The following is a 13,943-nucleotide window of genomic DNA, read 5'->3' as shown; positions in this document are numbered from 1 at the left end:
TTGAGGTAAAGATCAGAAGTAGAGTTAGATGTCCATCACAGATCTTGCTGATAACAGTTTGTTTGTCTCCTCGTCCCAGTTTGACTGAATGAAAATGTGCCTTGGGATTTCACCATTCGGCATATTGCCTTGGTTTTAACTGAATTCTTCTGTGTTGATTTTATGTTGTTCATTTTTTTGCCCTGAATGCCCAGAGACTAGTGTAGAAGCGCTGCATTGAAAGTGTCAGCGTTGTTGCTTAATACGGGGCATTTCAGGGCCTCTGTACATAAGATCAAGGCAGTGTTGATGTGACGTTCTTGTTCAAATATTGATGCTAACTTTGCTCAGGTCGTGTGTTTGCAAACTGTGGAATCTCTGTTTTAAACATTAGCTTGTGCTTCACGGTTCCTGAAACGTGTCCTGCATACCTCGAGAAAAAGAAATTGATAGTGAATGCAAATAGATGGATTTAAAGAAACGGTTAGAGGACAAAAGCAGGGGATGTAGAGTGGGTGTCACCGTTGCTCCGCGATAAGATATTATGAAGGAGAAACCAAATCAAACAATGTTAGCTATCGCACATCCTCTGCACAGAAAGGTGTTGGCCTGTTTAGTCACGCTAGAAACAATATTTAGCTTTCACCACAGCTTTGTAAACGCTGCTAGTGTGCACTGGGCCAATTCCTCTCTGGTCCCTGTGCTTTCTTTCTTTCCGTTTTTTTCAAAAGCACTTTTGTGTCATTACCCATTTACCATAGCAAGGAAAAGAACAGAATGTGAAGACCAGGGAAAAGCCTCTCACACAACACACACAGATGGAAAACACACACCTACATACACACACAGAGATTCTCAAAGGTGCTGCTTTTGTTTTATCTCCCTTATAGCACCTGCTTCAGGCAATCTGCTCCCACTCGTCTCAAATGAATTTTGTCACGGCCTTTCAGATTCTCAGCCGGCGATGCGCTAATGAAAGGAGATAGTACAATTTGAACTGACCAGGTAGCAGCCAGCAGTGCACAGCTGAGAGCAAGGGATGGGGACGTACCCCTCCTTGAAACAAAAGACAAATCAACCGTCCGCTGATATACCCATTACCCTTCTCATTAATACCCTGCAGACCTCGGTGTGAGTGTGTGCGTCTGTGTGTGCTTGTGCGTTTATCTGTTTGTGTTGGTCGAGCACTTATCGAATTGTTTATGACAGGCCTAATTGGGCTAATTGAAGACATTAAGATTACCTGTCAGCTGTGTGTATCCAGACTCCCTATCTGTCTGACAACTCCTGACAAGTGAGGGACCCCGTAGCATCCGTCATGATGGAGCATTCCCAGGCCGTAATAGGGACAATAGGGGCCACTCGAATTTGATGTGGACAGCCTTAGCTGGGCGTATCAGCCTCTCTATGTGTGTGTGCGTGTGTGTGTGTTAAGTATAAGTGAGAGCTGGGGGCTCTGTGCATGGCCAGGCTAATGGAGTCCCCTTTGGCAATGTGACAAAGCGATGAGGCAGTCTGAGGGGAAAAGTGAAAAGGGGTCTTCAAGTGTTTAAGGACATGAGAGGGAAGGTGCTCGGGGTGACGGCCTTCACAGATTGAGTGACAAGAGAGGAGCGCTGACATCTGTGTGTCTGTGTGGTTGTGGACGGTCACCCATACTGCTTTATCAGAGACACCCAAACTTTATGACCTGGGGAAAGACCAAAATGTAAGGGATTGGCCCACTTTGGATGACCTTCTTTTGTGTGTGCTCTTTCATTTACCACAGATACAGAACACCATTAATAAGAAATGTCATGGACATACTGTATTCATATTTAGTCTCTATTTGTTCTAAAATTGAACAGTGTCAGTGTCTAAGTAGTCTAGTTATTGAATTCTTTCCTTCTCTGAATTTTTTAAAGGTGCAGATATTCATAGATGAGGCTTCCCAGATCTTAAGCAGAGCACACTCCTATCTTCTTGGGCTTAAGGAATGTGCCTCTGCATATCTGTATCAACCCACCCTCCCTCCTTCTCCTCCCCACTCTCCTCTCCCGTGTGGGCATTGTGTGGGGCTTTGCAGTGTCATCGCTATGACAGATCAACGCTGTCAGCCCAGGAGATCCCTCTGTTTGTTTGTTCTCCTCCAAAAGGGGTTAAACTGTCAAGTTGACAACTCACAAGACCCTTAGACTCTGCACTACTGCCTCTCCCCCTGTCTCTCTCTCCCTCCATGGCTCCCTCCCCCCTGTCCACCTTCATCCCCAAACGAGTGAAAATCAATACCAGATTGCCTGAGGACCACTGTTTGGTGTGGGCCTGACCCCTAGATGTCCCCCACTCTGCTTCTTTCATTACATGTAGCCCAGTATTTAACTTCCATCCTGATCCCTCGCCTAATTAGTTTCGATAAGCTCAGACTCTCTCTCTGTCCCTCCCTCTCTATCTCTCTCTCCTTCTCTCTTACACGTGCACTGACACACAAGCACATTTTGCTTTCTTGCCCTTTGAAGGGACACTCTGGGCTGGGAGTAATAAAAAGACAAATCCCAACACGCGCCCAGAAGCCCTCAGCGATTCTTGAACCAGGATTATTGTTTTGTTTGCATAGCAAATTTTTAAAAACTACAATGAAATTAGATTTGCACCCCAGATCATCAGTGAAAACACTGGGGATATCCTGTGTTGTCCAAAGCTAATGGTGCTCTGTGGTGGGCCTGTTAGCAAGACTGCACCCTCATTTCTGTGGTTTTTCCACTGGGCCTCCTCGTTAGCTTGCGTTTCTGTTTAGTTGTCCAGTCACAGACAAAGTAGCCATTGATCTTATGTAGAAGATGCTAGTTGGTTCTTTCCTAATACCAAACGTTATAAATAATTGATTAGCAGAAATACAAATAACAGTTCCAGTGATTTGTCTGCTGGAGGTCTGTGTGTGTTTTTATGTACCACCCACATGTCCAGGTGCCGCCACTGCGCCGGCTGGCCGGTCAACCACTGACAAGCCCCAACGACATGTCGGCCCCCCTGCTCTGCTCCCCCCCAAGGGCTAAAATTACCCTCAGGAATGTAAACAGACTGCCGAGTAAGCACACGGCTTTCTGTGGCCCTTCGCCTGCGTCCGTCTCCAAACTCACCCCCCAAACTGGGACAGTTCCATTTTGGACTCAGAGGCCAAGGTTGATGGCGAGGATACCTTAACCTGGCTTCGGCTATTTAGTTCAAGTAACAGGATTAATGCAGCGTTTCTGTCTCTAGTGATGGTAAACAGGCTGACTGTAAAAGTTCTATGCAACAGCTGAAAAAGACATATCTTTTTTTTTCCTCTTTCTCCTCATATCTCCTTTCTCCTTTTCATTGTAGCAGACAGATGGGCATTCACGCCAATTCATTAGGTGTGTGGGGTAGCTGTAAGTGGTGGAGTCTGGGTGAAGAAGTTCACTGGGCCGGGCGCTGACATGTTGATTTAGTGGTGGTAACACGACTGCACTTCCAAAGGTGCTGACTTGGACGAAAGCCAGGCCTCTTTTTCTCCCAGGGAGACATTAGAGGCCACACTCTAATTTTGGGGCAGGGCTCTACTCATGGATGCAGAGGCCAGGAGGCCCTACACAACAAACATTCACACCTGCCTTTCCATGCCTAACTTTTGATTCAGCCCTCCCTGAAGTGGCAGCAGAATTTTTAAGATATAAGACTTATTCAGCCAATGTATAGTATGGCTTTTTCATCGTGGGATTGGAAGTTACTTTGCAAAATAAAGATTGATTAGTAGTGACATAAAGAAAATACAAATTTAATTTGTCACTTTGTTACCTAAAATTAAACGTATTTTTAAACATTAAACAACACATCTGTCTGCTACATGATGTATGTTTAAAAACAGAGCACCGACTTTCATTGTTTATATATACATTCATCATTAAATGCACGTGCTTATTTGTAAAGTAACTTGCGGCATCATGTGCGACTTGCTTGTGTGAGAGTTGTATTGCGTGCGTGTGGATGTTTATATGTTTGTTTCAATAGCATAACAAGATGTGGAGGACAAACAGCCAAGTATCGCTCACACATCCTATGACCTCACATATAAACATGATATCATCCATATATATATACACACACATAGCACTGTTCCTCCGCTGGACGCACCAGGTTTGCAGGCGCCCGGTCAGGCTGACGCTGCCCTCGCAGGGGCAGATAGGGTTACAGTACAAACTGTTGTTGATTAGGGCCATGCCTGTAGTGGGGGATCATCCTAAATTGAAAACACATTAGCCGCCAGGGTTAAGGGCAGGACTAGGACCAGGACTGTGTGGGGCGAAGAGCAGCGGCAGACACAAAATGGCTGTCCCTCTGCCTGCCTTTGACTGTGTTTCCCCAGAGACAGGTGGCAATTATCGGCTTGGGCTGCTGGGAGTTCACAATAACAGGTTAAAGGAGCATGTATCCCCCTGACGATGTGGTCCTCTCCGTCTGCACGGTTTCCCAGCCCCCAGCCTTGCGCGCCTTCCACCGCGGGGAGCTTCCTGTCTCCAAGCAGAACTTACAGACATGGGGACTCATCAAAGGCCAGAGGGACTCTCTGGACAGATCTCCAAATTAGCACTGTGGCCAGTGTTTGGTTTTGGACACTAATAAGCCTCATCTGAAAACGGTAAAAGCCTTAGAGACATTTTGTCCTCTGTTATTTTTATTCCCTGTATCAGATATAATGACGGTCATCTCAATCCTGTGCAGTGCGTGCACTTAAAATGTATTTACGCACATCCAGACTCACTGACACGATTATTGCCTACTCATGATTTCAGTACTTGCATAGGAGACACCATTTGCAGCCATAGCCATAATAGAATTTAATAATATCAGCATCAAGTGTTAATGAATACCCACTCAGCGTGTCATAACTGAAGAGATCAAGCCATTTTCATGATGTAGAGGGTCATTACAGAGGCTGGGGAGTCGATATCTGAGAAAAGATCAGGTGAGCTCTGACCGTCTGAATGTTAACCCTCACACAGCCAGAGAATAACACAAAGACGGAGCATTCTCATTATTGCATTCATATTACAAAGGCTGAATTTCGAAGCGATGTTGTTTGCAAAACAGTAATGATGCACAGAAAGTTTTTGCCTGAAGTATAAATTGTTCCATAACTCCAACCTAACTTTAATACGGATTGTTCTGGTGTCATCATAGAGCTGTCTTCGGTCGGTTGTTCCGTCGCATGCCGTGTACTCGATGCTGTTTGGACCAACTTCTGAACACTAAACAGACAAAGCCAAAGCCAGACCACACCTTGTTTGGTTTCGCTCCGCATCCAAAGCAGACCAGTGTGTGTCAGAGCGCGTTGGACCGTGACGCCACAGATCTGAGAGGGGACCAGTACACATTACACACACAACGCACACTTGTCCCTCAGATATGTGTTGCTAATGTGGTAGGGGACATGCTCAGTTAAGGGACTTAACGAGTTCCAAACACTGATTGAGACTCCTCCCTTTGGCTGGAGGATGTTTGGGAAGCACGAGATTGTACAAACGGATCCTAACCAGGACCAAATGGGCGTTGTGAGGCGGCGCTTTCTGTGTCTTGCTATTGTGCTATAAAAATAAGAATGAGGCTGATGCTTATTCGCTTGTGTGCTCATTCACATCATCATGTACGAGCCAAGTTATCAATCAGTTGATTGATATAGAGTCTGTCAGGTTGTGTGTGTGTGTGTGTGTGTGTGTGTAAGGTGATAAGATTTAGGTTAATGTGAGAAGGTGGCTGAAGTGATAGCAGGTTGTGAGGGAGACTGAGGTCAGAGAAAGTGATAATTCGTCAGTGGGAGATAAAGACTGCAGAGTCTCATAGTACGGTGATGGTGGGGGAGCTTAAGGGTGGTAAAGGTTATTAATAGAATAATAAGAATAAATCATTTGTACTATTTATCATTCAGAAAAAATGTCAAATGACTAATATGCAAAGCTTGGATTAATTAGTATTATATATATATTTTGTGGATTTTCCAAGTCATCACAGTTGTGTAAACTAAATTTTGTATTTTGTCTATGTGCTCCTAAAGCAAATGTCCTAATAATGCAGTAAGTTGACACATCTTAAACACCGCTGTCATGAGAACAGTATAGCACTATACTGATTTTAGTTTATATATCATGGTTAAATTTAAATTACTAAATGTTTTTTCTTAAGGCCGCATTACATGAAAGTGTTTGAGGAAGTTTCTGAATTTATTTGACTATTGACTAAGTGAAAGTAACATGAAATACCTGTTTCGTCATCAAATCCACATTACTTATCTGTGTCACCTCCCAAATATTGTTACATTATAGATACAAAGGTGTACAGACTTTTATTTAAAAAAGAAATAAATAATTTTGTTTGGATGGTTATGGCACAGCTTCCACCTCCTCATGCAAATATTAGAGGTGGTGAGTCATATCATAGTGCTCCTGAGCTAAAGGTAGATGATGTTGAGTGTCGACTAACATTTTGTGGTGGGTCACAGCGCTGAGGGCACGTCCCGCCACAGAGGTTTACAGAGGTTGCTATGGTTACCAGATAAATCACTGAAATCCTCTAGTGTCTGTTCTGGTATTGGCGTCTCGCATCAGTGAGCGTAAATTAGCTCCCAGTGCAACATACAACTCACAACAACACACTGACTCGACCTGACCTCCCACACCCTCCGTACTCGCACATTACACCTCCACACCTCTATGTTAAATCCTAACGCTACACTACATGCGCATAAAACACTCTCTCTGCCTCCAACAGTGACACAAGACAAAACACATCCGTGTCACGTTCCATTTCCGTACCCCATCGACAGAAAACATAAAAATGTCTGGGAGAATTACACCCGGCGGAACATGTTTTATTTTTTATTGCCCTCTATTTCACCTTAATTACGATGCTTGTGTAAGTTTGGGCGACTCATTTAACATACGATTGTGTGCTGTGACTGACTTGTATTTGTGTTTTACAGAATTAGCAGAATCAAACTTTTCCTTGCCCACAAAGACAAAAACAGGAGGTGGAGAGAGAAAAGAAGGCGTTCTATTCTTAGCTCTAGTCGTGTTAATAACCTGTCTGTGGGAGGTTAACTCTTCCATTCAACTCCTGTTATGTATAGACAGGTGGACGTATAGTTTGTAGCAAGGCATTATTTACCTCCCTGTTGGTGGACGCCCCCTCCGGGCAGAGTCAGCCTTTAAATATCCTATTTGTGTGCACGGAAGCTTGTGTTATCAGGGCGTCTTCATCATCAGGCTGTCTGACTTGTTACAAACAGCGAGGCCTTTAAAATACACAAGCTGGATGAACAGTGATGAGCTGCAGGGTCATATCACCTGGCATGCAGGCTCTGGGTCACTGCCCCCCCCTCCAAAACTCCACACATACAAACCCATCACATAACCATTATCTGACCCTGTAAATAAACTCCTATAGGCAGCTGCCTATAGCATGGACTGACCATGAAAGAACAGGCCATTTGTCACCAAAACACACACGTTATCTCTGTCTATTGCTATGTACATAGTTTTCCTGTCTCCAACACAGAGACTTTTCTTCATCTATAGCTCTCACCTCAATCACTCTCAATGCTTTCTGTCTTAAAAGAAGTTGAGCAGGTTTCATACCTGCAGAGAAAACACTGACTAAAGCTAATGTTTGGCAGTGCTTTAGCAGGCCTACCTTGTGACCTGATGTATGGATGCTGAAAACAAAGGGGTCTTTGTGGGGAGACCTCAGAGACATAGAGTTCACCCTCAGGTAGTGGCTTACGCTGTCTAAATCATCGCCGGGGCGTTTGTTTAAAATGGGTCTGTGTGGTATGTAAAACGAAGTGACGGTGTTTTAAAGTCGAGCGTAAATTCATCTTGATTTTATTGATAATTCATCATGTCGTGTAATGTGTTTTGGCAGAGGTGCCCGGCCCCCAGTTTCAGTAAAGCTTTTTCTCACCAAATGTGGCAGATCAAATTAGCCTTGATCTGTGCGTTTTGTAGAAATGATGTCTGACCTTCAGCAACCTCAGACTTCTCCAAAAAATGAGAAGGGCATAAATAAAATCAAGAAAGCAAGTTTGCACATTCTCTGAAGGCTACAGTTAGTATTTTATTGTATTTTTATTAGCTTTTGCAGTTCATATTTTTGCAAGTGATCTGTGTATGTATGGGTTGTGCCTTTTAAGATGCAGAGATTTAATACAGTGCTCGGCTCTGCGTCTGTGCATGACTCGCTCTGTGTGTGTGTGTGTGTGTGTGTGTGTGTGTGTGTGTGTGTGTGTGTGTGTGTGTGTGTGTGTGTGTGTGTGTGTGTGTGTGTGTGTGTGTGTGTGTGTGCAGGCAGACACTAATAATACTCCTTCTCCGTTCAAGGGTTTTTTTTTGTTCCTGAGTGCCTTTGCTCTCGTTAAGCTGCCGTGGTAAGCTGCTTGGCACCTGCTTTAAATGTGACCACCACCCGCTCATTAACACTAACGAAAGCGTGGCTGGCAGCCGCAATCCACGCCCGGGCTCGTCAAGTGGCCCCCTCGCCGAAATTACCCACATTTCACAAACAATTTCACCAACTCGTTACATAGTTAGGTGTTTATTGGAAGATGGCTGACTCTGACTCTGAGAGGTGGTGTGTGTAATAAGCACACGCCAGGTTAAGATGAGGCAGCCCACATAATAAACCTTAATTTGCCGACAAATTCAAACTGAACTTCCACTCACTTCCTCACACAAACTTCAGAGGGCCTGTATAGTAGAATATAATATAGGGCTTCACATACTGTATAATTGCTCTTTACAGTGTCTGGATGCTGCTTGGAACTTTTTCTTAAGAATCTCATACTGTAGCAGTCCCTGACCGTTCCCTTCCCCCGCAGTGTTATTGTTTGTGTTCCCAGTCTCAGATTTTTACCTCAAGGTCCCAGTAGTATTGACTTGTATTAATTCTGAGTAGGATTCAAAGTCAATTTATTTTCTTTACGGTATGGAAAGGCCTTGGTGACATGGCTCCCCTGTGTTTATAATTTTGCTTGTTTCAATTTGTGCTCGGCCTCCCCTGACAGACCCGGGACATGATGTATCGTACGCCGCTGCCTTATCTGTTGATGTACAGTTTTAACCTTTTCAGAAGGTTGCCTCTCTCCACTCCGTGCAGACCGGACTCCCTTTTTCAGCCTCACCTCCCCAACCAGAGCACAGGAAATACATACAGCACGGCGGCTGAATAAAAAGAAGAGTAACCCAAAAGCCATCTAATGTAAATGTTTAGGTTTTGTTTCCATAACATTTCCATATTAAGAGTTGGCGGCCATGTGCAGCGGCAGACCGTGGAGACGATGAGAGTTTGGGGGGCTTGAGCTTTGCTTTGCTGAGTGGCTGAGCTATGTGTGTAACATTGTGGTGAACTTTCAGTGTGCATCTGTGGGCTTTCTCCAGGGCTGTTAGCTTTGGCCTGTTTGCTCATAGATACAGCACCGTAAATCACACACTGTAAAATGTAGAATGCAGGGATGGGGTGCACAAGCATGTACTGCTGCAAGGGCCTCTTGGAGGGGGAGGGGTGTGTGCATGTATAGTCACATATTATTTTGTTGCATGTGTCTGTCACCATGCAAGTACTGTATGTAGAACATGCACTGCCTCAAGGCCAAGTCAACACAGTAAAACTACACACATATAGTTGGCAATGTCACGACAACTGATTCTTGCACTCGCATTTCTAATTTATACAGTTAAAATACCTTGTCGAAGATGTAAGGTCAACCATCGAGGTATTTATAATAAGCTCATAAATTATAATCATACAAAAGACTAAAGATTCCCATAATTATTATTAAAATAACACCATAGGGTGTTGGAGTTCGTATTTTAATATGTAATGATTGATCACATGTTCAAGGTTTTATGCACTTTACCTTGGAGCTGAACTTCTGTTGCTCTCCGTGGCCCTTTTTGGCTAGCTTCCTGTCTGGGTCTCCAGAGGCCCCACAACATTGTTAACTGTCTGAGGATAGAGTGTCTGGGACCGGAGCACTGTCAGCCCCCTGAATCTGGTCTCGCATGTGGGGGCTGAGGTGCTCTCCGCTCAGAGTTCAACTGTGACATGTCTTTATGCACGGCAGCTAATGTTCAAAGAATAGGTATGATCTATATGAGGCAGAGAGGGGCCACCGGTGGCTCTTTGGGGCATAATAAATAGCTTGAAAGATGATTTATTGCCTTTGTGAGGAGAAGTAGTGAAATAACGTTGCACATTCCCAGTGAAGAACTCCTCCATTTTAATTGTTTCTGCACCTTTCAGCAGACCTTCAGGTGTACAGTACAGTAGTTACAGTGTCTATAAGACACAATAGCAGCAAAATGATGAGAGGGAGAGAACAAAAGATAGAAGGAGAAAAAAAAAACACCTTATATTTAAATAGTCTGAACCTCTCAGTTGCTTGGCAAGTCATTATTTATAGCTTTTAGGAACTGTAGTGCTCGCCAACTGAGGCAAAGTTGCTTTCAAAGTGAATGTGAATGAAACAGCTGGACACTGTTGGATTGGCTAACATTAACCACCAGATGCAGCGTGTTTAAGTCTCAGACTTTGTGTTGAACTCTGTGTGCTCTGCTATGTGCCAAAGGCTTCCGACGACAGGATGCGGAGGCCTTGGTGTAGAGCTTTGTTATTTCACAGATTATTGTTATTTCACTGCCATTGTAATGTGATCAAGTGTGTATCACCCTGACAGAACGATCTTAATCTTCTTGGCGGCTTTTTTTGTTTGATTCAGCAGCAAGTTTCCTGGATGGTGATCAAAGGAAAATACCCAAGCGACCTTATCTCTCGTAGATCAGTCTCGCTAGTGTCCCATCTTTCTATCTCTTCACTTACTTATTCCTGCTTTTTTTGTCAATAGCCGTGAGCATTTTGCAGATATGAATTTAAAAGCAGCGGTATAACTCATTTGTAGCTACTTCAGAACTGACAGCAATGATGTACTAACCAAAGACTGCCTTTGTTTCTTTTGTTTTGCACCGCAGGTTTGGACCAGGCCTTGTGATCTACTGGTATGGTTTCATAGGAGAACTGGACTGCCAGAGAGACAGAGGTATCCTGCTCAAAGACTGCTTTCCTACAGACATTGTCACCCTGTGCCATGCCGCCCAGCAGGACCAACTGCCACAAGAGCCAGAATAAAGACAAAGAGTGAGGAGAGATGAGGAGTGGAGCAAAAAAACAAAAACCTAAAGATGGAAGGAAGGGAGAGGAAGACGAGGAGGCGGGAAGGGTAGGAACAGGGGTGGATACCGAGATCCGGAAGCAATTTGGCTTTCCTGCAGTGTGAGACTTCTGGCACAAATCTGCCCTGAACTCCACCTGACCCCCTGTCTGTCTCTCCCTCCCTCTCTTTCACTGTCCCAAAAGCTACCACATGTAAATACACAGCAGTATACTGTATATCTGACAGCACGGAGGTAAGATTCATACCTGCGTGTGAAAACACCGTCTTGGGAGGCTCTCCTGGTTGTGGTCAGCTCCTGGCCCCTGGATGGCCTCTCGCAACGGACGGCCAGGGTGAGAGCCAGGGCCAAAGCAGGACATATGGCCCTTCCTTATCACACCCAAAAGCCCTGGCCTTTGTCACTCCTTCCTCCTCTGCTCCATAGGCAGATAAGAGAGGTGCGGTCCGGGGGCTGGGTGGACGCCTGACTCTCACCTGCGTCACTCAGTGCCCTCTCAGTCACTTTCCAGGGGATAAACAGGATCATTTCTGATTAAAGCTGCTCTCACCACGACCTTTTTTACTCTATTGAGGGTTTTTTTTGTCCTTTTTTTATTTAACCACAGTGGGTTGAAGCAAGGGTTCACACAGCAACTGAATTTCATCACAGAATTATTATCAGCACTTTGTATCTGCTTCTTTTGTGTGAAACTATGAATTCATTAACTGTTAATCTTCACATTTTGGGCACAGTTTTTCACACAGCTCCCTCTAACCTAGTTACCTAGTTAACCTCTAACATAGTTCTCAAGGTTATTTATTAGCCTACCGTCTGTGTTGAATACGTATCCTATGAGCTGTGTTAGCTAACATTCGCTAACATCAACTAACAAGCCAAGTAGCCAGAAGTTACAGCGTTCTCCACATAAGACATTAAGGAATTTGTTGAGCCAGAGAGCTGAGGCCACAGGCAAATAAAATGCAAATTAATTACGTCTATATGTCACGTCATGAGTGCACTGTAGGATTGTAAAATAAAAAAACAGCAAAAATTCAGTCTTCTGTCCAACATTTTACGCAGTGATGATTTAAAATACTTTTTTTATTGTACAGTGCGATTTTATGTGTTTATTATTAATAAATACATTTTGATAAGTGATGTTCTTGTCGTGAATATTAACAGCATAAACTTTATATGCTTGTTATATACTTCTTTAACTTGAGCTACGTGAGTGCCTACGGATACGTAGAAACACCTGATTTCCATGTAAAGGTGTGTGACTATCCAGCAGTCTGTTGCACATCTTTACAACCTCCAGTACCTTTTTATGAGCACACACCAATGGAAGAAACACAGCCCCGGCTAGGGGAACCAGAAGTGAACATAAAGTTGAGTGATGCTTTTAGAGGCAGATATGCACTGCCTGTAGGGGGTCCCTGTCCTGTCCTCTTCTTTATGGCACAAAAAACGATAAGAGGAAAGAAAGTGAAAGGGCGAAGAACCTGCCACCACCTCAGAGAATGCATCTTATAATAAGAGGGGGGTCATTTTACTTGTGTATTGAACCCCCTAACTGTTGCAATATTGAGACTGAGTAAAGAAGAGAATCTGTTTCCTAATATCACAGATCTTTCAGTACAGAGGCTTCGTAGCTCGCCTATTGTCTTGCAGAGAGATGAATCAAAGCAGACCTCAGATGAAATGTTTAGTGACACATGATGGAAATGATGTTCTCCTTGTCTTCACTACAGTCCCTAACTGATCCACTTCAGCTCTGTTACTGACGAGAACTCCCCCATATAGAACAAAAATAAGCGTCTCTATGTTTGTTCTGCACAGTTATGCACCGCTCACACAGTTAGAGAGATATGGAATGTGGGGGTTAAATACCACTAAAGTGTTGCTTGATTTGTTACCCTTAAACCTCTAACCCTCAGCCGGCTCCCATCTAGGCCTTGATCCCTCCATGAGGAGGCCAGTGGGTCACCACGAGGTCACCAGGCGGCCATGGCTTCCTCTGTCAGGCCCCCCCCTGCTCCATGTGGTACAAAACAACTGTCCCCATGTGTCCAGTTAAACTCGGCCCTATTGCCTGGCCGTGGAATGCTTAGACATCAGTTTATGGCTCCTGTTGGACACAAAAACAGAGCTATTTTACTCGGGGAGGGAAAAGTCTCTGTTGAGTAAGAACAGAAAAAAAGGAAAACAGCGGATTCAGTTCCTCTCAAGTTTCAAGCCTTCCTGCCATTGTTTTCCAAGATGGCTGTCGCACAAAAGAGGAGCCAGGGTCAACTCCTATAAATTAGGTTCTGCACACAATGCAAACTAAATACAGCTTTTTTAAAATCTACTTCAAAGGCAAGGGCTGACATCAGCGTCAGCTGATAATATTTCCATGATGTGAGTGCAAATATAGAGGGGAAAAAAACTCCATCTGAGGATTTTTAAGAGCCAGACATCTTTATTTTGTGTTTTCCTTGCCCTTGTCTCTCACCTCTTTTTAGATTCATTGTTCTTGTCACAACAATGGGGCACTCGAGTGCTCTCCAAATAAGACCAGTTTGGAGAGGTCGTTTCCTGAGGCCAGGAACACCAGCATACAAGACTCAACATACAGTATTTTTTCATTAAAGAAAAAATTGACATGCAGTAATATATGAGGATTACTGATAATCAATTTTGTGTGAAGGAGAAAAAATTGAAAGCATGTTATTAATCATGTTTTTTCCTGCCAAGAAACTACATGCAAAACTATTTAGTTACACA

At 44.0% G+C, this 13,943-nt stretch overlaps 1 protein-coding gene across 1 annotated transcript in view; it reads left to right on the top strand.

The window, feature by feature from the left end:
* The window catches only part of cdin1 (CDAN1 interacting nuclease 1), a 53,388-nt gene extending 41,102 nt beyond the window's left edge, over positions 1–12,286 (top strand). Inside the window, exon 12 of the mRNA XM_070920612.1 lies at positions 10,995–12,286. Within this exon, the coding sequence (XP_070776713.1) occupies positions 10,995–11,151 (157 nt within the window). The 3' untranslated portion in view covers positions 11,152–12,286. The remainder of the gene's footprint in view (positions 1–10,994) is intronic.
* The last annotated feature ends 1,657 nt before the right edge of the window (positions 12,287–13,943 follow it).

Source organism: Enoplosus armatus, chromosome 15 (genome assembly GCF_043641665.1).
Source record: "Enoplosus armatus isolate fEnoArm2 chromosome 15, fEnoArm2.hap1, whole genome shotgun sequence".
Lineage (NCBI taxonomy): Eukaryota > Metazoa > Chordata > Actinopteri > Centrarchiformes > Enoplosidae > Enoplosus > Enoplosus armatus.
This window is presented reverse-complemented; position numbering and strand designations above follow the sequence as displayed.